At 44.4% G+C, this 24202-nt stretch overlaps 1 protein-coding gene across 1 annotated transcript in view; it reads left to right on the forward strand.

Moving 5' to 3' along the window:
- Nucleotides 1-24202, forward strand: part of LOC308163775 (rho-associated protein kinase 2-like) — a gene marked incomplete at both ends in the record, with an annotated part of 257445 nt that overhangs the window by 10235 nt on the left and 223008 nt on the right. The window contains 9 exons of the mRNA XM_080537963.1: nt 754-868; nt 1838-1932; nt 2727-2918; nt 3540-3708; nt 5035-5105; nt 6432-6520; nt 6920-6998; nt 7758-8025; nt 11483-11719. Coding sequence (XP_080394089.1) covers nt 754-868; nt 1838-1932; nt 2727-2918; nt 3540-3708; nt 5035-5105; nt 6432-6520; nt 6920-6998; nt 7758-8025; nt 11483-11719 — 1315 coding nt within the window. The remainder of the gene's footprint in view (nt 1-753; nt 869-1837; nt 1933-2726; nt 2919-3539; nt 3709-5034; nt 5106-6431; nt 6521-6919; nt 6999-7757; nt 8026-11482; nt 11720-24202) is intronic.

Consider the following 24202-nt stretch of genomic DNA (forward strand, 5'->3'; position numbering starts at 1 on the left):
ATTACAGTGTGTTTTATTGGCATTCAAAAAAAAAGTCTTTTTTTTTTTTTTTTTTTTTAAATTCTCGCGATAATATCGTGGATCGCGATTATTTTGCCCACGATAATCGTGACATGACATTTTCTAATCGTCCCACCCCTAACGCAGGTGATAGTTGTCCTGGTTGTGGTGTTGCAGACGCTGTATAAGACGCAGGTGATAGTTGTCCTGGTCGTGGTGCTGCAGACACTGTATAAGACGCAGGTGATAGTTGTCCTGGTTGTGGTGTTGCAGACGCTGTATAAGACGCAGGTGATAGTTGTCCTGGTTGTGGTGTTGCAGACGCTGTATAAGACGCAGGTGATAGTTGTCCTGGTTGTGGTGTTGTAGACGCTGTATAAGACGCAGGTGATAGTTGTCCTGGTCGTGGTGTTGCAGACGCTGTATAAGACGCAGGTGATAGTTGTCCTGGTTGTGGTGTTGTAGACACTGTATACGACGCAGGTGATAGTTGTCCTGGTTGTGGTGTTGCAGACGCTGTATAAGACGCAGGTGATAGTTGTCCTGGTTGTGGTGTTGTAGACGCTGTATAAGACGCAGGTGATAGTTGTCCTGGTTGTGGTGTTGTAGACACTGTATAAGACGCAGGTGATAGTTGTCCTGGTTGTGGTGTTGTAGACACTGTATAAGACGCAGGTGATAGTTGTCCTGGTTGTGGTGTTGCAGACGCTGTATAAGACGCAGGTGATAGTTGTCCTGGTTGTGGTGTTGTAGACACTGTATAAGACGCAGGTGCGCGAGCTGAAGGAGGAGTGTGAGGAGAAGAACAAGCTGTACAAGGACATGCAGCAGTCACTCCAGGAGCTGCAGGAGGAGAGGTGGGTCTGGGGTTGAGTTGTTGTTTGTTTTCTCTTTCTTTACGTCAGCTCGATGTAGCATGCGTACTGCAATGGACAGAATGGAATAGTCCCAAAACTGCAAAACTTAAGATATGTATGTTATAGTACGGGAATACGGTACATGTGGGAAAACTAGCGTTAGGGTTATGTGCTAGGGTGCTAGGGTTAAGGTTAGACATGCCAGCATATACCAAGTCACCCTAGCACCTAACCCTAACCCTAGTTTTCCCATCAGTCACGTCGTCAGTGGGTGTGTCCTATTCTAGGCTGCAGAGACCAGCAAGGAGGAAGTAGACAAAATGTAATCTAATCTAAATCTAATCATTAGTGATCAAAAACAATATCAAAAGTGTCATTATTCTCTCTATCTTCCTCACATGCTCAGCAAACACACACACGCACACGCGCGCGGACATGCGCGAACGCGAATTTCGTAAGCCATTTCTATTCCAGTAATGGAGCAGCTGATTAGTAAAAGAACGCATATAGAAAGTGTCTTTTGTTTTGTTTCACAGAAAATTGTGTTTATTTCAGATACTGTAGTAGTGGAAGATATTATCCTCTTTTCCAGTGAAGTAGCTGCCATCTAGTTGTGAATTGTTTTGTTTATCCCGCCCCTTCATCACCCAGCGTTGATGACGCGGATGGTTCAGGTTACACTGGTATGAACGCGGGCTCGTTCGCCAGACAGCACCAAGGTTCAGAGGTTTCCGAACGCGAACGCGAACCGGCACGGTTCTTTGCCGGTGTGAAAGCCCTAACAGTTAACTACAGTTCAATTAGTGACGCATTTCTTTCCAAAGTACTATTGTCATGTGTACTGGGATACAGGGGTACGGACTGGTTTTACTAGATGGACAATTGTGGTATTGAAAAGAAAGGCTTGACTTTACAACTGTACATGAGCAGGGCTGTTTACAACTGTACATGAGCAGGGCTGTCTGGTCTGTTGTGTTCAGAGCTGCAGACATCGAAGGACGACGAGCAGCAGATGAGCCAGATGAAGATCACGTTTGAGAAGCAGCTGCAGTCAGAGAGAACGCTGAAGACCCAGGTACGTCTGCTGGGTGTTTTAGACCCAGGTACGTCTGCTGGGTGTTTTAGACCCAGGTACGTCTCTGCTGGGAGGGTTAGACCCAGGTACGTCTGCTGGGAGGGTTAGACCCAGGTACGTCTCTGCTGGGAGGGTTAGACCCAGGGGTAGTGGTGGTCTAGTGCAGTGTTTCTCAACCCTCTCCTCGGGGCGCCCCAGCCGCTCCACATATTTGATCTGTTCCACCACCAGCACACTTGATTCAACTAATCAAGTACAAAGCATAATTGCTTTGTACTTGATTAGTTGAATCAGGTGAGCTGGTGGTGGAACAGATCAAATATGTGGTGCGGCTGGGGCGCCCCAAGGAGAGGGTTGAGAAACACTGGTCTAGTGGATAGTGAGTTGGACTTGTGATCGGAAGGTTGTGAGTTCAAATCCCGCCTGAAACCACACCACTACTAGTGTGCCCTTGAGTAAGGCACTTAGCCCTCAGTTACTCCAGGGGGAATGTCCCTGTAATTCGTAATTGTAAGTCGCTTTGGATAAAAGCGTCTGCTAAATGGCAAAATTATAAATTAGACCCAGGTACGTCTGCTGGGTGTTTTAGACCCAGGTACGTCTGCTGGGAGGGTTAGACCCAGGTACGTCTGCTGGGAGGGAAGGATAGTTTAGACATGTTTCCCTGATTTAACCTGACTGTGTTGTAATATTAGTTAACTTATTAGTCAAATGTTTTTTCTACATTACACTCAGTACTCTTAATTATAGGGTCATTACAAGTGTGTGTGTGTGTGTACGAACGTGTGTTTTAGGCTGTGAACAAGCTGGCAGAGATCATGAACAGGAAAGAGATGCGTGGCGGAGGCAGTCGTCGTGGTAACGACACGGATGTGCGACGGAAGGAGAAAGAGAACAGGAAGTTGCAGCTGGAGCTGCGGTCGGAGAAGGAGAAGCTTAACAGCACCATCATCAAGTACCAGAGGGAGATCAACGACATGCAGGCGGTCAGCACCACCACCTTACACCAACCCTAACCCTAACTCTAACCCTAACCACCACCTTACACTAACCCTAACCACCACCTTACACTCAGGGCTAAATTACACCCAAAACCTCAACCTAACCCTAACCACCACATTACACTAAGGGCTAAACTACAACTGTCAGAACCACAACCACCACCTCACACTAACTGTCACAACCACAACCTTACACTAAGGGCTAAACCACAACTGTCACAACCACAACCACCACCTCACACTAACTGTCACAACCACAACCTTACACTAAGGGCTAAACCACAACTGTCACAACCACAACCACCACCTCACACTAACTGTCACAACCACAACCTTACACTAACAGTAACACAACCACGACCACACACTAACCGTCAACCACAACCACTTCAATAACAGCATCGTCAAGTTCCGAGGGAGGTCGACGGTATGCAATGTGGTCATCAACACAACCAACGACACCTGACCCTAACCGTTTCAACAACAGCGGCCGTCGACGTGCCAGTGATCAATAACATGCCGACAAACAACGTCAACAGGGGCCGCAGACGGAAAAACTATGGATGACTAAAAGAATGTCCTTTTCGTCCGTCTTTCTGTCTGCAGCAAATTGCAGACGAGAGTCAGCTGCGCATCGAGCTGCAGATGGCCCTGGACAGCAAGGACAGCGACATCGAACAGCTGCGCGGCCTCCTCAACTCCGTCAGCGTCCACTCCTTAGAGGCGGCGAGCATCAGCAGCGGGCCTGACCTCGACATGGACGACGCCTACGCAGGTAATGTCTGTGGCCGTGGTAGCCTAGAGGTTAGAGAGGTAGCCTAGAGGTTAGAGAGGTAGTCTAGAGGTTAGACAGGTAGTCTAGAGGTTAGAGAGGTAGGTAGCCTAGAGGTTAGAGAGGCAGGTAGTCTAGAGGTTAGAGAGGTAGCCTAGAGGTTAGAGAGGTAGTCTAGGGGTTAGAGAGGCAGGTAGTCTAGAGGTTAGAGAGGTAGCCTAGAGGTTAGAGAGGTAGTCTAGGGGTTAGAGAGGCAGGTGGTCTAGAGGTTAGAGAGGCAGGTAGTCTAGAGGTTAGAGAGGCAGGTAGTCTAGAGGTTAGAGAGGTAGTCTAGAGGTTAGAGAGGCAGGGAGTCTAGAGGTTAGAGAGGCAGGTAGCCTAGAGGTTAGAGAGGCAGGTAGTCTAGAGGTTAGAGAGGGAGGTAGTCTAGAGGTTAGAGAGGGAGGTAGTCTAGAGGTTAGAGAGGGAGGTAGTCTAGAGGTTAGAGAGGCAGGTAGTCTAGAGGTTAGAGAGGCAGGTAGTCTAGAGGTTAGAGAGGGAGGTAGTCTAGAGGTTAGAGAGGCAGGTAGTCTAGAGGTTAGAGAGGCAGGTAGCCTAGAGGTTAGAGAGGCAGGTAGTCTAGAGGTTAGAGAGGTGGCCTAGAGGTTAGAGAGGCAGGTAGTCTAGAGGTTAGAGAGGTGGCCTAGAGGTTAGAGAGGCAGGTAGTCTAGAGGTTAGAGAGGTGGCCTAGAGGTTAGAGAGGCAGGTAGTCTAGAGGTTAGAGAGGCAGGTAGTCTAGAGGTTAGAGAGGCAGGTAGTCTAGAGGTTAGAGAGGCAGGTAGTCTAGAGGTTAGAGAGGCAGGTAGTCTAGAGGTTAGAGAGGTAGGAGAGGAATTAGAGAGGAACTAAAGCAGAGTACCATCCCCCATTTTTCACACTCTGACTCCGTCCGGCAAGGTTGGAAACAGTTCAGTTGCAAACAACTGATTTTCCGTGTGTGTGAACCCCTATCTGAACATGGCTCTTCCACAGCGTTTACGGCTAATCTGTGCGTTTGTCACATCCGTAACAGAAGAACATGGGATTTCCACAGGAATTTAAAGATTGTCAAACCGTTACATAAAAATAACAGATAATTTGAGGGCTATTTTCATTAGTGGTGTTGCTAACTCTGGATCATGCTGTCTAACTGTGGCTCATTTGGACAATTGCTATGGTTCATTCATTGATCTTTTCTTTAACCCCTCCCCAGCTCAAAGACAAGACAACCCCCCCCCCCATTCAGGTACTGCCCTGCATATTGTCCAATGTTACCCTGCTGTTTAAATGTGTTTCTCCTTGTCCTCCTAGAAACCAGGCTGGAGGGATGGCTGTCACTGCCTGTCAGGAACAACACCAAGAAGTTTGGATGGGAGAGAAAGGTACATAGAACATGTTTGACACAGTTCCATATTCACTAACACTTTGTTTTAGGAGTTCACATTTAACACACAAAATACTTGTAACTGACCGTTAGTTAACGTGCTGAGCCAAACCCCCCGGAGATCTGTGAGAAGATGTTCCTTCTGGAGAGGGTTCCCCCCTCACAACAAGAGGTGGTGGTTTAGAAAGATCGCATCACAATGACACCCAGGGTCCCATGTACACTTGGAAGGAACCCACTAAATTAGGCCATGTCGACTTTTATTGTGATTAATTAGTATAATACCGGTATATATATATTATTATAACTGTTTAATTATTTTATCCATTTCATTTTCTGGAAAAAATGGCTTTAATGAAGATGCTGATTTAAACATCAGCCGTGTTTACCTGAAACCTATAAAGCTGTTTCAGGTCCGCTGCCACAGGCCTGGCGGGAGTTTCACATTTGCGGAAGCTATTTATTTTTTTCACTGTAGTCTGGGTGTCCTCCCCCACAAAAGAGTGAACATTTTAAAGCCCCTACACACATTCCATACAATTCTACACATGATGATAAATGGATGGGATGGAACGATGCATCGCCAGACAGTTTAATATCGCTACAAATTTGAGACGTTTCAAATCGGTGAAATTAAAAAAACAATCGCAATACTCTTTTAACCCTTAAAAATCTGTTAAAAGCACACATTCTCATTACCGTAATTCCTAAACTATATGTGCTATGGAAGAAATTCCGCCTTCTACCCATATAGGGTTTATTACTCAGAGTACGCAGCTCAAGGAGAGCTGCGGCGATTTGAAGAGAGAAGCGGCATTACGAGTGAGCATGTTCTAGTGGTGTTTTACAAGTGGTGCTTTTATACTTTTGGGAGTTTGTGTACATATTTATGTGAAATGTCATGTGTAAAATGTCACAAAGATCATCTAGGGTTACCAAACCACCCAAAAGGCAAAACCCAGAGAGCCAGTATGGGGCGAGCACAGTGCGCTCTGCAGAAGGAGCGCTCCCTGGCCTGTGTCTGCAGCTAGTGAGAAACGTTATACCCTACCTCAGGAATAAAAAGGGATTCTTTAAGAAAATACAGTATTTTGTAGTTTTTGTCTGAGAAATACATTTATTAAAATCTTTTTCAGTCATAATTTGTCTGCAATCTAATTTTGTAAAAGAAATCGTAGCGGGAATTGTATCGAATCGTGAGTTGAGTGTATCGTTACATCGCTACTTGACAGTGTAAATGGCTTCTGTTGATGCGTAACTTGAGATCTGAAAATGTCTGAGAAACATATTTCTGAGTGAATTGTATTTTCTTGTCTTTTTACAGTATGTGGTAGTGAGCAGCAAGAAGATTCTTTTTTATAACAGTGAGCAAGACAAAGAGCTGTCCAACCCCTACATGGTGCTGGATATCGAGTGAGTAACGTGTTCTGTGTGGAAGCCCATTAAAAGGGTCTTCAAAGGACCTTGTAAAGATGTATTTTGATACGTTAACTTGAAGAGCATTACAGCAACAACCTGCAAAGTAGAGAAACAGCCACTCAATTTCAGTTTTGTTTATCTGAATGGAGATTCGGCCAATTCGCTAATTCTCTAGTTCACAAGCACACACACACACACACACACACACACACACACACACACACACACACACACACACACACACACACTCACACACACACACACAGCTGGGACAAACTCGTTCTGATTTACATCCATGTTGAACACTTTTGTGCATAATATTTGTTTGGAATGTGGTTTGCATGGTGTAGCATAAGAAGCTTTTATCTTTTTATCGTTTTTATCTTCTTGCAGCAAACTGTTCCATGTGCGGCCTGTCACCCAGACAGACGTGTACCGCGCTGACGCCAAAGAGATCCCCAGGATATTCCAGGTCATTCCTGTCACCCTCACCCTCAGTCTGTCTCTCTGCATCTTATTTGTTATTTTTCATTGATAATGCATTATAGCTAATTTGATTAGTGCTAGAATGACAATAGCCTATATATATATAACGTATAGATGTGGTTTTGCTCCTAGGAGAATAACTGCAAAACAAACTCTGCTGTTTACAGACTCTGTTTTACACCCAGTTCTATTTACTTCCACCACAACGTGATCTGTGTGGGAGGATTTGTGTGATCAGATCTACCTGGCTGATTTTTTGTTTTATAGGGGAAATCAGCCGATAATCGATCTGGTCCTGGATAGCAGATTAAAAGTTTTGAACAACTGGTCCCAGGTCCAAAATGTATACTTAGGATCCAGTTCATGTCTGGAACAACAGTCAGGGGTCTCGGTTATGTGTCATAATAAATACATTGCCCATATGTACCCGTCCACTGCTCTGTGTCAGGGGAGCAACACAGTAACTGCTCACGTTCATCAGGCCAGCAGACCTGTGAAGAACCACATGGTTCATGAGAGCAGCGCGTTTACCTAGTCGCCCCAGTAGTATTACTGTTCACATGAACCAGGCAAGCATCAGTTATTGTAGCCCGTCTATGGTTGGTGCTACATGCTACATCTCAGCCCACACAGCCACAGAACAGTGATGGTGACCCTCTCCCTCTGCAGATCCTCTAACCCTAACCCTCTAACCCTAACCCTCTCCCTCTCCAGATCCTCTAACCCTAACCCTCTCCCTCTCCAGATCCTCTACGCCAACGAAGGCGAGAGCAAAAAAGAGCCTGAGTTCCCAGTGGAGCCGCTGACCATCGGCGAGAAGTCGGGCTACATCTGCCACAAGGGTCACGAGTTCATTCCCACGCTCTACCACTTCCCCACCAACTGCGAGGCCTGCACCAAGCCCCTCTGGAACATGTTCAAGCCCCCGCCTGCCCTGGAGTGCCGGCGCTGCCATATCAAGTGTCATAAAGACCACATGGACAAGAAGGAGGAGATCATCGCGCCCTGCAGAGGTAAGTGGGGGGTGGTGGGGTTAGTTGGTGGGCAGAACTTTGGTTAGGCCAATGTCAATTACCTGAGCTGCACTTTTAAACAGAGAGCAGGGCAGGGGGGGGGGGGCATCACGAGCAGCTCAGATAAACATTTGGGGGGCGTGGAAACTTGCTGACAACTTCCCGTCCTCAGCGTTTACTTATTAATACCCCAGAATCTCAATCGAGAGATTGATGGGACCTACCCAGTCTCCAAATGATTATGTTCTGGGGAATAGTTTCTGCTGACCAAAGAAGACTTGTAGCCTGAATGTTGCTGGCAGATACCGCAGGCCGCCACTAGGCGAAGTCAAGAGCAGTGAAGGAAGTTTGGAAAGAGAGATCCTTCTGTCGGTAGAAATGACTAACCTGCGCCACTCCTCAAGGATGAAGGAGTATAAACGTTAGTCGACTGTAGCAGTTCGTCTCCTTTGGTTATAGTGAATGCGGTTATACTTAACAACCGCTTACAGTGATCAAAAGCCATTGGACTGAATCCAAGGCTGTATACCTCACTGTTGGGGGCCAATTTGTATTTCTTGCATCTTTGACAAGAGAAAGTAAATATGACTGAGAACAGGTCCAGGCAATGTTTAAGTTTGACTCTGTCTGGCTCCTTTTGCACGTCGCTCTTCTGTCATCTGATCATAATGATCAGAATACATTCCATTCATAAACTTGAACAGGGGTGCAAAAATTAGCTGTTAGCTGTTTTTATCTCAAAATATGTAATCCATGTTAATTGTGTAGATCTGCAAAAAAAAGAAATTGAGGGGGGGGGTGTCTAAGGGCCAATCCCGATTCCCTTTTCTACCCCTATGGCTCGTTTTCGAGTGTGACTTGATTCGAAGCCAAGGCCTTCGAACAGAGCCACAAGCCATACCCCTTGAAATCTACCCCTATGAATTGGGACGGCCCTTCACGGCGGCTACGTCATCAGCAGTGGTTTAAATAGACGCGGTACGGGTGACGCGTTATGTTGCCGGCGAATTCTCACATCTCGCAATGCCTTCTTCAGCTGTGTTTATTTCTGTTGCGTGTGCTATAAGCATCTTTTTTCTCGTTTGTTATCAACACACTGTAGTGTTTAGACGTTCCTTTTTTAGTCTCTTCCGTCAACGATGTCTTTTTTGTGGACATCGCAATAATGACAATGAATGACTCCAACCAAAACACAGAGTATTAACCAGATCTGTCAGCGCACGATGTTCCTCCAAAGATACCCGTGACTCAATCCTCAGCCACCACATACACACGAGTCCATCAGTAGTCATAAAGCGTTGTCCAAAAATCACGTTACCAAGCGTCTTTCTCAGAACAATTCGTCGTCAAGAATACAAAAATCAATCCATCATAGTCGTGGTCAAAAACGTAGAAAGAGAATCTCTTGGGGACGCGGCCACATTTGCCCGTGAAGGAGAGATGACAAATAGGCGGAAACATTTCTCAGTAGAGTCGAACGGTGATCGATCATCATCCTTTACGCGTATCCTTAACTGTAGTTACATTTCGCGTGTCATATGCCATTAGACATGGAAATATGTCAATGCGCGGCTGTCATGCACAAATCAGCTTGTAACGTTAGACACACAGCACATCGGCATAATAACGTTTTGTTGTTGTTGTGCTTGTTATAAAGAAAAGGTCTATAATGCATTTAAATGAATGATACAACCCATTAATAATATTACATAATAACAACTGCTCGGATTAGATTGCGGGTGCCGCTACATGGAAATAGGTAAAAATGCGCATCATGTACAAGTCAGCTGAACGTTTGACAGATAACTTTACATATGTGTACCATCATCCGCTGTCAAACGCCACAGGTAATAATTGATTTATGATTGTACATCTCTGAAATGCTCGACTGTCATGCAGCGTTGCGTTACTGTAACGTTAGACACAGCACCGACATAAAAGCGATTTTTTTTGGGGTTATGCTTGTTATAAATAAAAGGTCTATAATGCATTGTAATGACATTAAACTAACATAATAACATGGTTATCATACTTTTTCAAATCTTTATTAATAAGTAATTACAGAGAAAGTAAAATGACATTTCCGCATTGAATAGAGCGACATAACATTTCTGTAGATGATTCGCAATGCATCCTGGAATCAAGGGGTAACGTACCCCTATGGCTTCAAAGCTAGTCTGGTCCTGGAATCGCTCGAAACGAAGTCATAGTTAGCCCTCGAAATGAAGCCATGGCTCGATGAAATATGAATTGGGATAGCCCTACCCCTAAACGTGAACGCGCAAATCAAGCCATAGGGGTGAAAACGAAGGGGTAGGGGTGAATTGGGATTGGCCCTAAGTGTCATCCAAGTCACATGATGCGTGAGCTAACTAATCTCCCTGTCTGCTAAACTCTGCTGCTGTTGAAATAACTTTTAGTTTCAGGGAGCTAGGTACAATTCCAGACAGCATAGAGAACACAGTCACGGTAAACTGTTTTCGAAGTAATTCGGTCAGGGCTGCCGCTACTTACACACGCATCATTGTTAGACCACTGTTAGTGCTAGCGATATCTATTTAACACCATTAGTGCTAGCGCTATTCCCCCCCTAAGGTTAGCCGCAAAAAGAAAATGTGTCACCTTTTTGGGCCATCACCAGTTTGCACCCCTGTTGAATGTCTACACCTGCCATTTGATGCGTTCCCTACCCGCCTCCTTTACCCACATTGTAATCAGATAAAATACATTATTCAAGTATGCCTTGTTCTCACACAAGACTTGTATTAGTGACAACATCTCTGGTCACACTGCTTCAGTTCTATTAACACTAGAGCAGCCACGGTGGGGTCATGGTGACCCTGTGAGTAAAACAATTTGTATACCTTTGCACTCGATCACATTTCAGGACCGTCCTTTCAATTCCTAGATATGTGTGCTTACATTTTCGAAATCACATCAGGATAAGCTAGTATAAAGCTATTTTCCAGTTTTTCTGTGTAGAAGGCAGGCTAATTTACAAGAAGTGCCCTCTAGTGGTCTTTGTGTGTAAGTAGCAGATTGCCATTGTAAAGAGGGAGGCGGCTCTAATAGTAGGTAAAATCGGCACGGCTGTTCGAGTGTTAAGCTAACCTTGGAGTTTCACCTCATCCCATTTCCCCTCGCATCGTTCCTGTCATGGCGACCTGGTGGTGATCAGACACACTCAGGGCTTGCTACGTTTTAATGCCCACAGATGTCCACATAATTAGGAACAACAGCTTTTAGCTACTGTTAGCCATTGAACGTTTTGTTTGTTTAGAAAGATCTACACGTGTGCTGCTATTAGCAAACGCAGCATATGTATATTTTAACATTTTCAGTGTGGCCAAAGAGGACGGCGACATGCCAAAAAAACGACATGCATTCCTTTAAAATTCACCATTCAACCACTTGAAATCTTACAGATTGTCCCTTTGGTCCTTCTCTCTCCCTGCAGTGAACTATGACGTGTCTACTGCCAAGAACCTGCTCCTGCTGGCCCTGACACAAGAAGAGCAGCAGAAGTGGGTCAGCCGGCTGGTCAAGAAGATCCCCAAGAAGCCGCCAGCCCCTGAGCACTTCTCACAGCGCTCCTCACCCCGTGCCTCCATGAAGCTCCAGCCCAGCCAGTCCCAGAGACGGCCCAGCAGACAGCTGCTGCCTCCCAACAAGACCAGGTCAGTGACAGAGACACGTGGAGGACAAGGGCCGGGGCTGAGCTACTCCAAATAACACTTTACCCACAATGCATTTCATAATCATAATAATAATAATAATAATAATAATATCTTGGATTTATATAGCACCTTTCAAGGAACACATTTAAAAGAAAGACAGTCAAAAACAGAACACAATGCCAAAAACTAAACTAGGGGCCAAAGGTGAACAGATGGGTTTTGAGGGCAGATTTGAAGGTGTCCAGGGTGGTGGGGGTGGGGGGGGGGGGCGTTGCGGATCACTGTGGGGAGAGAGTTCCAAAGGGTGGGTGCTGCCAGAAGGGTCTGTCCCCAAAGGTTCGTAGGTTGGTGCGGGGGGGTGGAGAGCAGACCCATGTCTGAGGACTGCAGGTACCAGGATGGGGTATATTGGCGGAGAAGGTCAGACAGATACTAGGGGGCGTGAGCATGGAGGGATTTGTAGGTGAGGAGGAGGATTTTGTAAAGGATGCGTGACTTGACCGGGACCAGCGGAGGTGGATGAGGGTGGGGTAATGTACTGCTCTACCCTGGCAGCTGAGTTCTGCACAAACTGGAGCCTGTCCAGGGCTTTGCTGGGTACCCCAAACAGGACTCCGTTGCAATAGTCCAGGTGGGAGGTGACGAAGGCGTGGACGAGGGTTTCGGCTACAGAGTTGGACGATCGGAGTCTGGCAATGTTTTTGAGGTGGAAGAAGGCAGATTTGGTGATGGATCTGATGTGTGACTGGAAGGAGAAGGTGCAGTCAAGGATGACACCTAGGTTGCGGACTTTGGGGGATGGGGAGATGGAGCAGCCGTCGACCTGGAGGAGAAAGTCACCAACCTTCCGGAGCAGCGCCTTGGGTGCCACAACCATGAGCTCTGTTTTCTTACTGTTGAGTTTGAGTAGGTTAGATGACATCCATGTTTTTATTTCAAGCAGGCAGTTGACAACATTGAGGGGGGAGCTGAGAGGATGGTGTTGTGCTGAGATACATTTGCGTGTCATCGGCATTGCAGTGGAAGTTTAGGCCCTGGTGGCGGATGATCTGGCCGAGAGGGGAAGCATGTAGATAGTGAAGAGGAGGGGTCCAAGCACAGAGGCTTGAGGCATGCCTTGGTTGACTGGGGCTGGGGAGGAACTGGAGCCGTTGATGGTGACAAACTGTTTCCTGTAGGAAAGGTAGGACTGGAACCACATCTACTTAACATTTGAATTCATTTCGAGAGAAATGCTTCACTTCACATGAATTGAATTTGAATTGACCTCAACTCTGAAAGTCAGACCTCTTGGGACTGGTGAAAAAGGGTGTAATCTAAATTCAATGTAGTATTTGGTTATTCAGTATTCTGTGGATGGATATAGCCAGGGGTGCACATAACTTTTTGGGGCCAGTGCTCAGAGGAGCACCTAGCGATGCTGCTTGGTGCTCCCCGAGCTCGCGAGTTACGACCCGTCCCACAGGATGGATAAAAAAGGGATACATGGATATATTATTAGCAAAACGACATTTATTCATAAATAAAGATGAACGACCAAATTATTGTGTGCAAAACAAAAGAAACAAATGCAAAATCAAATGACTGCTCTTTAAGAATGAAAGTCTGTCCGACTCCTTTAAACACAATGAAATCAACTGACATCTCTTTAAGCACTAACTGAATGTCTGTTCTTTAAACACACTGAAATAAACTGACATCTCTTTAAGCACTAACTGAATGTCTGTTCTTTAAACACACTGATATAAACGGACATCTCTTTAAGCACTGCTCTGTTCTGTAAACACTGAAATCAACTTTTCCACAACCAAAAAAAAAAAAAAAAAAAGAGCTGTTGGTGCGCAAGAGCGCCTTCATGCGGCTGATTTGCCGCGCAGCATGCATTTTGGCGACGCATGCGCACTGGCGCACCAGTTATGTGCACCCCTGGATATAGCATATCATGGTCTTTATTCCTCCATGCTCCATTCCAAATTAGATATTTGAACAATATCCCCATGCTACATGACAAGCTCCTTTTTTTCTCAGGTTATTGTCCATAGCATGGAGAACATGCTCAATGGTATGTCCCACATCGGATAATAGAGACAGCATGGAGCCTATTCTTCCATGTGTCTAACCTGCTCCATGCTACGGTCAACATCAGAGACTCTCACTTCCTCCATGACACATGCTCCTCCTTTTTCACATTTAATTCCAAATGTGTTCATTAAAGATAAACTATGTCCTGTTCCCGTTAATGTTGAACGTGTCGGGCGTCACATGATTAGGGACCCGAGAAATGATTGTCTACTTGGATTTAACTTGGATTTAACTGGCTGATCTCTCATTCCCTCACCGTTTCATATCAGCCTCCTCCTGACCCCTCTGGGACCTCTGTCCCTCTGACCTCAGCCCCCCACCATGACATAGGACTCCCAACAGTGGACACAAATCACGACTTTCATGACCCTATTCTGTCCGTGTGTGAGTGTCTACTGTGCATGTGTGTGTGCAACGTGCGCGTGTGTTTCACTTTGACTAGTCATTTTTTTATGTAAAAGAGAATGTTCATAATATGGTTTGTATTTACTGTGACGTTTTGCAATAAAACATTCAACACCCAGGGCTGGTTGTGAGGCGTGGTTCTGGATGGCTGTGAGTGCGCCTGTGTTTGTACGGATTTGTGGAAGTAGTCTGTTTCTTGGTTGTCTGTGGAGAGGCAGTCGCATGAGGCGGAACAGGCAGTTTTGGTGTTCGAGAAGATCGACCTGAGCACATCTGCTATAGGCTAGGTGCACGATCTCCACTACTTCCTGAAAGGCACCTTGCATGAACATATCCTGTCTCACTCTATTGGGTTAATTGATTAATCAGCTGTGCGGTAAACTGTTGGAACACACAGTGCACAGCTGATTAATCAATTAAACCAATTAAACCAATATTTTAATAATATCCGCAAAAAAATAATGTCTGATCGAAAAAGTAATAAATGTATTAATGACCTATGTAGCTGCCTTGTCAATGTAGCTGCCATGTCAATGTAGCTGCCTTGTCAATGTATGCTGCCTTGTCAATATCTGCTGCCTTGTCAATGTGTGCTGCCTTGTCAATGTAGCTATCATGTCAATGTATGCTGCCTTGTCAATGTAGCTGCCTTGTCAATGTATGCTGCCTTGTCAATGTAGCTGCCTTGTCAATGTAGCTATCATGTCAATGTATGCTGCCTTGTCAATATCTGCTGCCTTGTCAATGTATGCTGCCTTGTCAATGTAGCTGCCTTGTCAATGTATGCTGCCATGTCAATGTAGCTGCCTTGTCAATGTAGCTGCCTTGTCAATCTATGCTGCCTTGTCATTGTAGCTGCCTTGTCAATGTAGCTGCCATGTCAATGTAGCTGCCTTGTCAATGTAGCTGCCTTGTCAATCTATGCTGCCTTGTCATTGTAGCTGCCTTGTCAATCTATGCTGCCTTGTCATTGTAGCTGCCTTGTCAATGTAGCTGCCATGTCAATGTAGCTGCCTTGTCAATGTAGCTGCCTTGTCAATGTAGCTGCCTTGTCAATGTAGCTGCCATGTCAATGTAGCTGCCTTGTCAATGTATGCTGCCTTGTCAATGTATGCTGCCTTGTCAATGTCTGCTGCCATGTCAATGTCAGCTGCCTTGTCAATGTAGCTGCCTTGTCAATGTATGCTGCCTTGTCAATGTATGCTGCCTTGTCAATGTAGCTGCCATGTCAATGTAGCTGCCTTGTCAATGTATGCTGCCTTGTCAATGTCTGCTGCCTTGTCAATGTGGCTGCCTTGTCAATGTCTGCTGCCTTGTCAATGTCTGCTGCCTTGTCAATGTAGCTGCCTTGTCAATGTCTGCTGCCTTGTCAATGTCTGCTGCCTTGTCAATGTAGCTGCCTTGTCAATGTATGCTGCCTTGTCAATGTCTGCTGCCTTGTCAATGTAGCTGCCTTGTCAATGTATGCTGCCTTGTCAATGTAGCTGCCTTGTCAAACAATCTATGTCCACTGAGTAGGGGAGTGCGGACATGTTGTCATGCCTAGAGAATCTGGCATCATGCCTTTGAATCAAAACATTAATGCTGGCAGGATCACGTTCTCTGGCGTGCACGTAGATCCACAGTAATTGTTGGAATTGTAATGTAAGGTATTACTGGGTTGTAGTGTGTTAGTAGACAGACACACACACACGCGCATCGTCATATTTGGACAAGTAACTTGAGCTCTCGGACAAGTAAAAGATAAGTTCACTTGTCCGAAGGACAAGTACCTGAAAAAGCTTAATGTCAAGCCCTGCCTTATGACTGGTATTCTGACATGTAGGACTGTGTTATGCACTTTGGGACACTTATTTGACACTATGGAGAAACTAACTCTTCCCTCATCTCTGTCTGTTTTTTCCAGTTAACCTTACTGGGGAGGTGTGGTGCAGCTTCAAGGTGGTGGGTGCTTCCTCCTGTCACGCAATCAAAAAGGACTGATGATAAACAATGTTCCACTCAGCATATCCCAAAAAACGAATGCACACATAGGATCCTCCTTCACGCTTCTCCCAGAGGACTTCTCTCTTTATCCCGCTTCTGCCTTTTTAGAGTCGTAGTCTTTTTGCCCTGTGTTGAAATGTGAGTTATGCCAGTCATTCAACACTGCTAGTCCATCGACAGATGACGTGCCAACCAGCTCATGTACCTGTAGTCTGTGCTTATGTGATGCACCCTCTCCCCAGACTCCTTAAGGTGAAGGAGGGTGTCTAGGGTTTGATATTGGGCCTGGAGGCTCCTGAAGTTCCCTCGCCACAGAACACAGAGCTCTCGTAATGGCAGCGGGGCGAGGAGGACTGAAGCACTTACCTTTTACACTTACCAGAAGAACCGGACTGGCAAAAGTGGAGAGGATTGAGCTCCTCTGCCATCCTGAATGCTTGTGGCCAAGGTGAATAGTTTTATTTTTGGTATTATACAGTGAATGATTACAATGCATCTGAAGTATCTAGTACAGAACACTACACCCACAAGAGAAGAATAGTACTGTACACTGGTATGTGTCACCAGGGGAAGTTGCTCATATAGGTCTGATAGCTCTTCACTCTGGCAATAACTTGTATTTACTTACCACACAGCATGATGGTTATTAGAGGGAAGTATGTTTACTACAGCCAGCTTGAATGCAAGAGGGGGAACCAATAGAACAGCTTGACTCCTTTATGGTATGAATTTACGTCTGGGCAAACCAATGATAGAACACAAGCATTGAATGACTTAAAACATGTTGAAGTAGATTTGGACCTTTCATGCGTTTCGTTTTGCCCTTAAACGTATGGCGTAGCCTTCATGTTGAGGTGAAATATCATCTTACCCTGAATTATCCTCATAGGCCAGTCTTCTCCACTGTTCCGTTGGTAGCTAGCCTAACCCTAACCCCAGCAAAAGCTAACAGGAAAGCAGTGGCCTCTCCAATAGATGGGATTCCAAGGAATTTAGCTTTGTCTGAATTACCTGCTATAAATCTCATCAGAAATGTGATATTCAAACAATGTTTAGTAGCCACTATATACTAGACAACCCTGCACATGCTTTTTGACATTTGTTCCAGTTCTCAGCAAATAGATTATAGAGACTGTGCATACTATTGACAATAAAATAGTTACTTCAATAAATCATTTTTAAGCATAACATGCTACTAAACATAGTTTAGTTTCTCTGACAGCATTTTGGCTCAAATCAGACCATGCTAATGTTCGGTACCTTGGAATCCTGTCTATCTGAGAAACCGCTGTTGACTATTAGCTTTTGCTGGGAGTAGCACAGCAGAGAACGCAATACCAGAGATTATTTCACTACTGGTCTGTGAGGATATTCACCCAAACATGAAAATAGGCTGAACCATCCCTTTAAGGTAACTATGTAAGTGCTGTTGCCTTCATGCCTTTGGTAAATCCACCTGTAGTAAGAATGTGTATTTTTAAATATTATTCCTGGTAACAAGAGGGTAAAGTTTACAAATGTTTTTGTTAAAAAGAACGTTTTAAAAATCTGCAAATATCTCCCACAAGCTGAAGCAGTGAACGGTAACATGTAATGCTTTTTGAATGTCATGCTCTGATATTTTTGTAAAGAATTCCTCTTGGGCACGTGGTGTGTATCTAGCTCATATGTTACAGGTGGAGAGTAGTGGTGTGCTTTGTAGTGCCCTCCTTTATCCAAGAAGTTTCTGAAAAGCACGTTTTATACATATATAAATAAATATACACAGTATATATTTTCCATGATGACATACAGTGCACATTGTATTATTTATACTGCCTTGTCCACTTTGTATCTAAAGGCGCTTACATCCAGACCGCATGTTTGATATTGCTACAATAGAGCTCAGTGATAACCCATTAAACATTGAAAAGGTGTTTGGATCATTGTGTGGTGTCTTTTTACATGAGTGAGTTTGTAAACTTATGGGGCCACTTGCAACGGCACTAGAATGTCAGTGTCTAAATGAAGGTAACTACTTTAGGCTAGTAAGGCATGGTGATTAGTTAAACCGTGTGTTGCTGTCTTTGCCTGATATCTAGTTAGCTTTGAGCTAGGAAAAAAAACATTGTGAATGTTGTAAATGACCCAAGGCCTACAGCTGATCCACCTGTCCGGACCCGATAAACAGCTCTGATCAGGAGTGTTTCATATATTTGTTGGTATGTCAATCCCAATTCATCCAAACCTGCACTACAATCTAGCAGGAGCCTATGCTAACGTGCACCAGTATGCAAAGTGATCGCCTATAGGCTTTAGGATTAGCCTTTTGAAAGAAATAGAAGCCGCACACTCAGGTTCCAGATGCAAAAGAAAATGTTTAATAGGACAACGGTTTCGGCCGTAGTAAATACAGTACATACAAACAGTGCAAGAGAGCCATTATATAGTCAGGTAGGCTAATTGAATAGATAGCACCTTGATAGAAGGTTGTTAAGGCCTCCACAACGTCAGGGGAGGGAGACCTTTTCAATACCTATGGAGCCTACCTAAAAGTGAACTATCTTGATTCTGACATCCTTGGACATCTGTTTAGAGGAACCCATGGTTTTTAACACCAGACACAACAGCCACCGCTGTTGGATACTTTAGAAGACTTGGAGTTACTTCAGAATATATAGGTCAACCCTGGAATTATATTCACCTGACTCATTGAAGCCCTAACGAGTAAATCACTTTGGTCTGGGCCTTAAGAGAGAAGGGTCCAGCTGCATCCGCAGGGTGTCGACACCCGGACGCATGAAGACCATATTTGGTTCGAGCGCGTCATCACATAAGTAACCGCGAGAAACCTCGAGATTTTAAAGGACTTTAGAGGACCGCGAGATTTTAAAGGACAATGGCAAATACAGCTCAGGTGAGAATTTCGAAATATGATTAATGAACATATAGTTATACATATATGTATATGATTAATGAACGTTATAGTTTTCATATATGTATTTATTATTTAGGTTGTTGGATGTGTTACGCATTTGGCTGTTTCGCATGTAGTTTTGTTCATAAATCAGGCTTGGCTAACTGGGTAATCCTATGTGGTTTAGCGTTATCAGATATGAGATTAGATTCAAGATTCAAGATTGCTTTATTGTCTGTCACAGAGTGACAGAAATTCTCCTTTGACAGGCTTTGTGCAGTTCATGAATACGGTATCCACATTAAAAACACACATAGGTCACATACATACAATAAAAACAGACAGATATAGCAGTGTTTATAAAATGTAGTGCCTATTTAAAAAGTCTAGTTATTTAAAAATAATAGTAAGAAAAACGGTATTATGATTTAAAAGCTAAAATGCTAAAATGTTGTGGTTTAAAAGAAAAACAGTGTGCTTCCTATTTTAAAATGTTCAGGGCGGTGGTTGCAGTGGGAATGAATGATTTTTTATCTGTGTTTTTCCGGGCCAGTGGAGTTCTATAACGGCGGCCTGATGGAAGTGGCTGAAATGATTGGTGGAGGGGGTGAGAGGGGTCCTGTGTGATTTGTGTGGCTTTCCTGATTAGTGACCGGTTGTAGATTTCAGACAGGGGAGTTTGAGGTGAGCCGATGATTTTACTTGCCTGATTGACTGTACGGGAGAGTTTGGTTTTGTGTTTGACAGTGAGGGAGTTGTACCAGGATGTGTTATTGAAGGTGATAATTCAACTTTATTGTCATTGCTGAGTACAAGTACCAACAACAAAATGCAGTTTGGCATATAACCAGAAGTGCAAATAGTGACAAAACGAAGATATTTATATACAGTTATGAGCTATGTACAGTTAATGTATTTCTATTCTATTTTTATTTAAATCCCCCCTATTTATGTCTATTTATGTCTAATTCTTGTTTTTTAAATTATCTGTGGACTGTGTTTCCAATAAGAAAGCCATGGAAATGTATACATTTGGACCACAGTATGACTTGAGGTAAGCTGGAGAGTGCTAATACAATTTCCATGACAGTTTGCAACCACTGATGCATGTGAGTTTCTTAAATTATTTATTAATCACTTCTTTATAACATTTTGTCTCAACAGTGAGAAGCAGCTGTTTGACCATCACATGGTCGAAAATTTGAGCAAAGAAGAAAAAAGGAAGCTGAAAGACCATAGAGACAATGTTAAAAGAGCATTGGCGATAAAGTGCAAACAGCAATGATTTATCACTCATAAGATACACACCGGCTAGACCCCTAAGGTCTAGTGGCACTTTTCCTGGAGGCGCTGTGTACAGGTTTTTCGCCCCTGCTTGCCTGCCGTGCGCTGGGCTCCCTGGGCCGGCCTGCGTGCTTGGTCTGTTCTGCCGCTGGGGCACCTGACCCGGCTAGCCTCGTGCAGGGCTATGATAGTCTGAGCCTGGTGGGCTGGGCCGGGTGTGCCGGTGGTGGGGCGGGTCGGGCGTGTGGGGTCCCTCGGGGGGGTTGTGGGGGCCGCAGCTTTGCACTGGTGGGCAAACTGGTAAGTAGTCGCTCTACGACTAAGGGCTGCAGGGGAATTTTCCTGGATGCACAGTGCACAGGTTTTTTACCCTTGCGTCCTTTTGACCAAGCTTTTGGAACCTGGACACTGGACACAACACTGAACACTACACTACACTGGACACTGAACATCTGTCATTATCTGTACATATTATCTGTACATATTTATTATATGTATCAAGATCTCCAGGGACCCGACCCACCCTGGGTACGAACACTTTACCAGGCTGCCCTCGAAAAGGCGGTTCAGGACCTTGGCCGCAAGGACAAACAGACTGAAGAACAGCTTCTACCACAGGGCCGTCCAGGCCCTGAACACAGCAAAGACCTAGGTTCTGGGCCCTGGACAGTCTGGACGGATTGATGGCAGCTGCTGGACTGAAAAAATCAGGTGTAGTGCTGAGGCACAAACATGTACATTTCAAGCCTGCAAACTGCGACACTTTAAATAAATGTGAAATAACACTATTGTGCAATATGACAACCCTAGCCGTCTATCTGTACAGTATAGTACAGTGGATAGTGCACATAGCCTTTATTTATGTAAACCAGCTCCTTCCCTTCTTGTGATTTTTTTTTAAAGTTTTTATTTATTTATTTTTTTCCCTTTCCTAACACCAGGGGAGCCACCCCTCCTAAATTTCGTGGTTTGGTACCTGTACTGTAGCAATGACAATAAAGACCATTCATTCATTCATTCATTCATTCATTATGAATAAACAAACAAATACAACTTGAATTGATTTGATCCCTTGTACAGTTTTTTTGGGCATTTGTGTTGCAACACACCTGTACATTCTGCACTCTACCCTGTTAGGCCCTTATTTTACTCTTGACAGAAGGGTTGTAACACTTGTTATTAATTCCATTTGGTATACCTCATAAACTTTCTTGCATTTCTGGTGTTTGCATTTTACATATTCTAAATATATGCTATCTACATGTCGCACTGGATGGGGTTAGTGCTGTTGACTCATCAGAAAGTAAAGACTAATTCACAGAGTGTATGAAGATTCCAGTAAGGGTTTTGTGAAGGAGCCCTAGTGCTGTTGACTCATCAGAAATAGAATGTTTTATTTAGCTCATCAGTGGGCGCTCAGCACCATGGACACCTCCAGCCCAGCACCTTGCACCACGGTTCCTGCCCTGCTCCATGGATTACAACGATGATCGCCTGACCCTAGCCTGACTCCACCAAGTCCTTTGCCTGACCCCTCAAACCTGTTTGACCTAATAAAGTCCCACACCTGGGGTCATTGACATTCATTTATTTATATACAGTTAGGTCTGGGAGTATTTGGACAGTGACACAATTTCCATAATGTTGGCTCTGTATGCCACCACAAAGGATTTGAAATGAAACAATCAAGATGTAATTGAAGTGCATACTTTCAGCTTTAATTCAAGGGGTTGAACAAAAATATTGTAAGAAACGTTTAGGAATTGCAACCATTTTTATACACAGTCCCCTATTTTCAGGAGCTCAAAAGTAATTGGACAAATTAACATAATCATAAATAAAATGTTCATTTTTAATACTTTGTCGAGAATCCTTTGCAGGCAATGACTGCCTGAAGTCTGGAACACATGGACATCACCAAATGCTGGGTTTCCTCCTTTGTGATGCTTTGTCAGGCCTTTACTGCAGCAGTCTTCAGTTGTTGTTTGTTCGTGGGTCTTTCTGCCTTTAGTTTTGTCTTCAGCAAGTGAAATGCATGCTTGATTGGGTTGAGATCAGGTGATTGACTGGCCATTGCTCTGGCCAATATTCCACTTATTTGCCTTAAAAAGGTCCTGGGTTGCTTACACACTATGTTTTGGGTCATTGTCCATCTGTATTGTGAAGCACCATCCAATCAACTTTGCTGAATTTGTCTGAATCTGAGCAGACAGAATATCCCTAAACACTTCAGAATTCATCTGTCTGCTTCTGTCTTCTGTCACATCATCAATAAACACTAGTGACCCAGTGCCATTGGAAGCCATGCATGTCCATGTCATCACACTGCCTCCACGTTTTTTCACAGATGATGTGGTATGCGTCGGATCATGAGCCGTTCCAAGCCTTCTCCATACTTTTTTCTTCCCATCATTGTGGTACAGGTTGATCTTAGTTCCATCGGTCCAAAGAATGCTGTTCCAGAACAGGGCTGGCTTTTTTAGATGTTTTTTGTCAAAGTCTAATCTGGCCTTTCTATTCTTGAGGCTTATGAATGGCTTGCACCTTGTGGTGAACCCTCTGTATTTGCTTGTGTGAAGTCTTTCTTTTATGGTACACATGGATAATGATATGCCTACCTCCTGGAGACTGTTCTTCACTTGGCTGGATGTTGTGATGGGGTTTTTCTTTACCATGTATGATCTTATCTGGCGTTGGAAGGTCTACGATCTTATCTGGTGTTGGAAGGTCTACGATCTTATCTGGCGTTGGAAGGTCTACGATCTTATCTGGCGTTGGAAGGTCTACGATCTTATCTGGCGTTGGAAGGTCTACGATCTTATCTGGCGTTGGAAGGTCTATGAACGCAGATCACATGAGAGCTCCACCTCGTACAAGCAATGCAGGAAGCACGCGGTGATGAAGCTGCTGAAGTAAACTCCTTTAAAAAAGTTTGGAAACGTTATTTCAGACGATTATTCCTCCCCTTTAATAATACCAATTGGTATTGTATTTTATATCGTTGGAAAGCCTGATTAGTCACCTTTACAACGAGGTACATTCTCGTGGAACGAGTAGGACGAAAAAACCTAGGGTTGCCAGATTGTTTGGTGAAATTAGCGGTGTTAGACTGTGGTTAGGGTGGAAAATGTAAATCACACCTGGCACCCTGCTCGCGAGTCCAATTGTGACGTGGAATGGAATGTATCCAATCAAGAAGCGAGCTGACACTAATAAATAATAGGGCACCAAAGCATGACAACGAATACGACGTAATCATGTATACCGCGAAGCTCAAAACCAGATGGTCATCGGAAATGGAGGATCAACTTGTGGATTTGTGGCAGATAAACGAGTGTCTATTTAATGTGTCCTCCAAATCCTATCATAATAGGTACGACAAGGATAAGGGTTGGCGAGAAATTGCCACCACAATGGAGTTACCAGGTATAATACAATACAAATATTATCATTACTATATCATTAATAAATTGATCATTGTGTGTGTGTGTGTGTGTGTGTGTGTGTGTGTGTGTGTGTGTGTGTGTGCGTGCGCGTGCGTGCGCGCGTGTGAGAGAGGGAGAGAGAAAAGAAAGTAGCATTAATTGTTGGTGCTCATAATTGCAGTGGAAGAAGTACGTTCACGAGCGACCTCCTTAAGAACGCAGTACTCCAAAATCCTGAAAACCAGACCAAGTGGGAGTGGGGACAAGGATTTGACCACCAAACAAAGGTGGCTGATGAGGTCCTTGTTCTTTCTAAAGCCACATGTCATCCAACGTGCCACGGAGAGCAGTGTAAGTGCTATATTACTGTAGTTCTTTGTTGTTGACCGTCATTGCCTTTTAATAGTTTCATTTGAGTAATC

Source organism: Nansenia antarctica (genome assembly GCF_963989245.1).
Source record: "Nansenia antarctica genome assembly, chromosome: 8".
In the NCBI taxonomy this organism is placed as follows: domain Eukaryota; kingdom Metazoa; phylum Chordata; class Actinopteri; order Argentiniformes; family Microstomatidae; genus Nansenia; species Nansenia antarctica.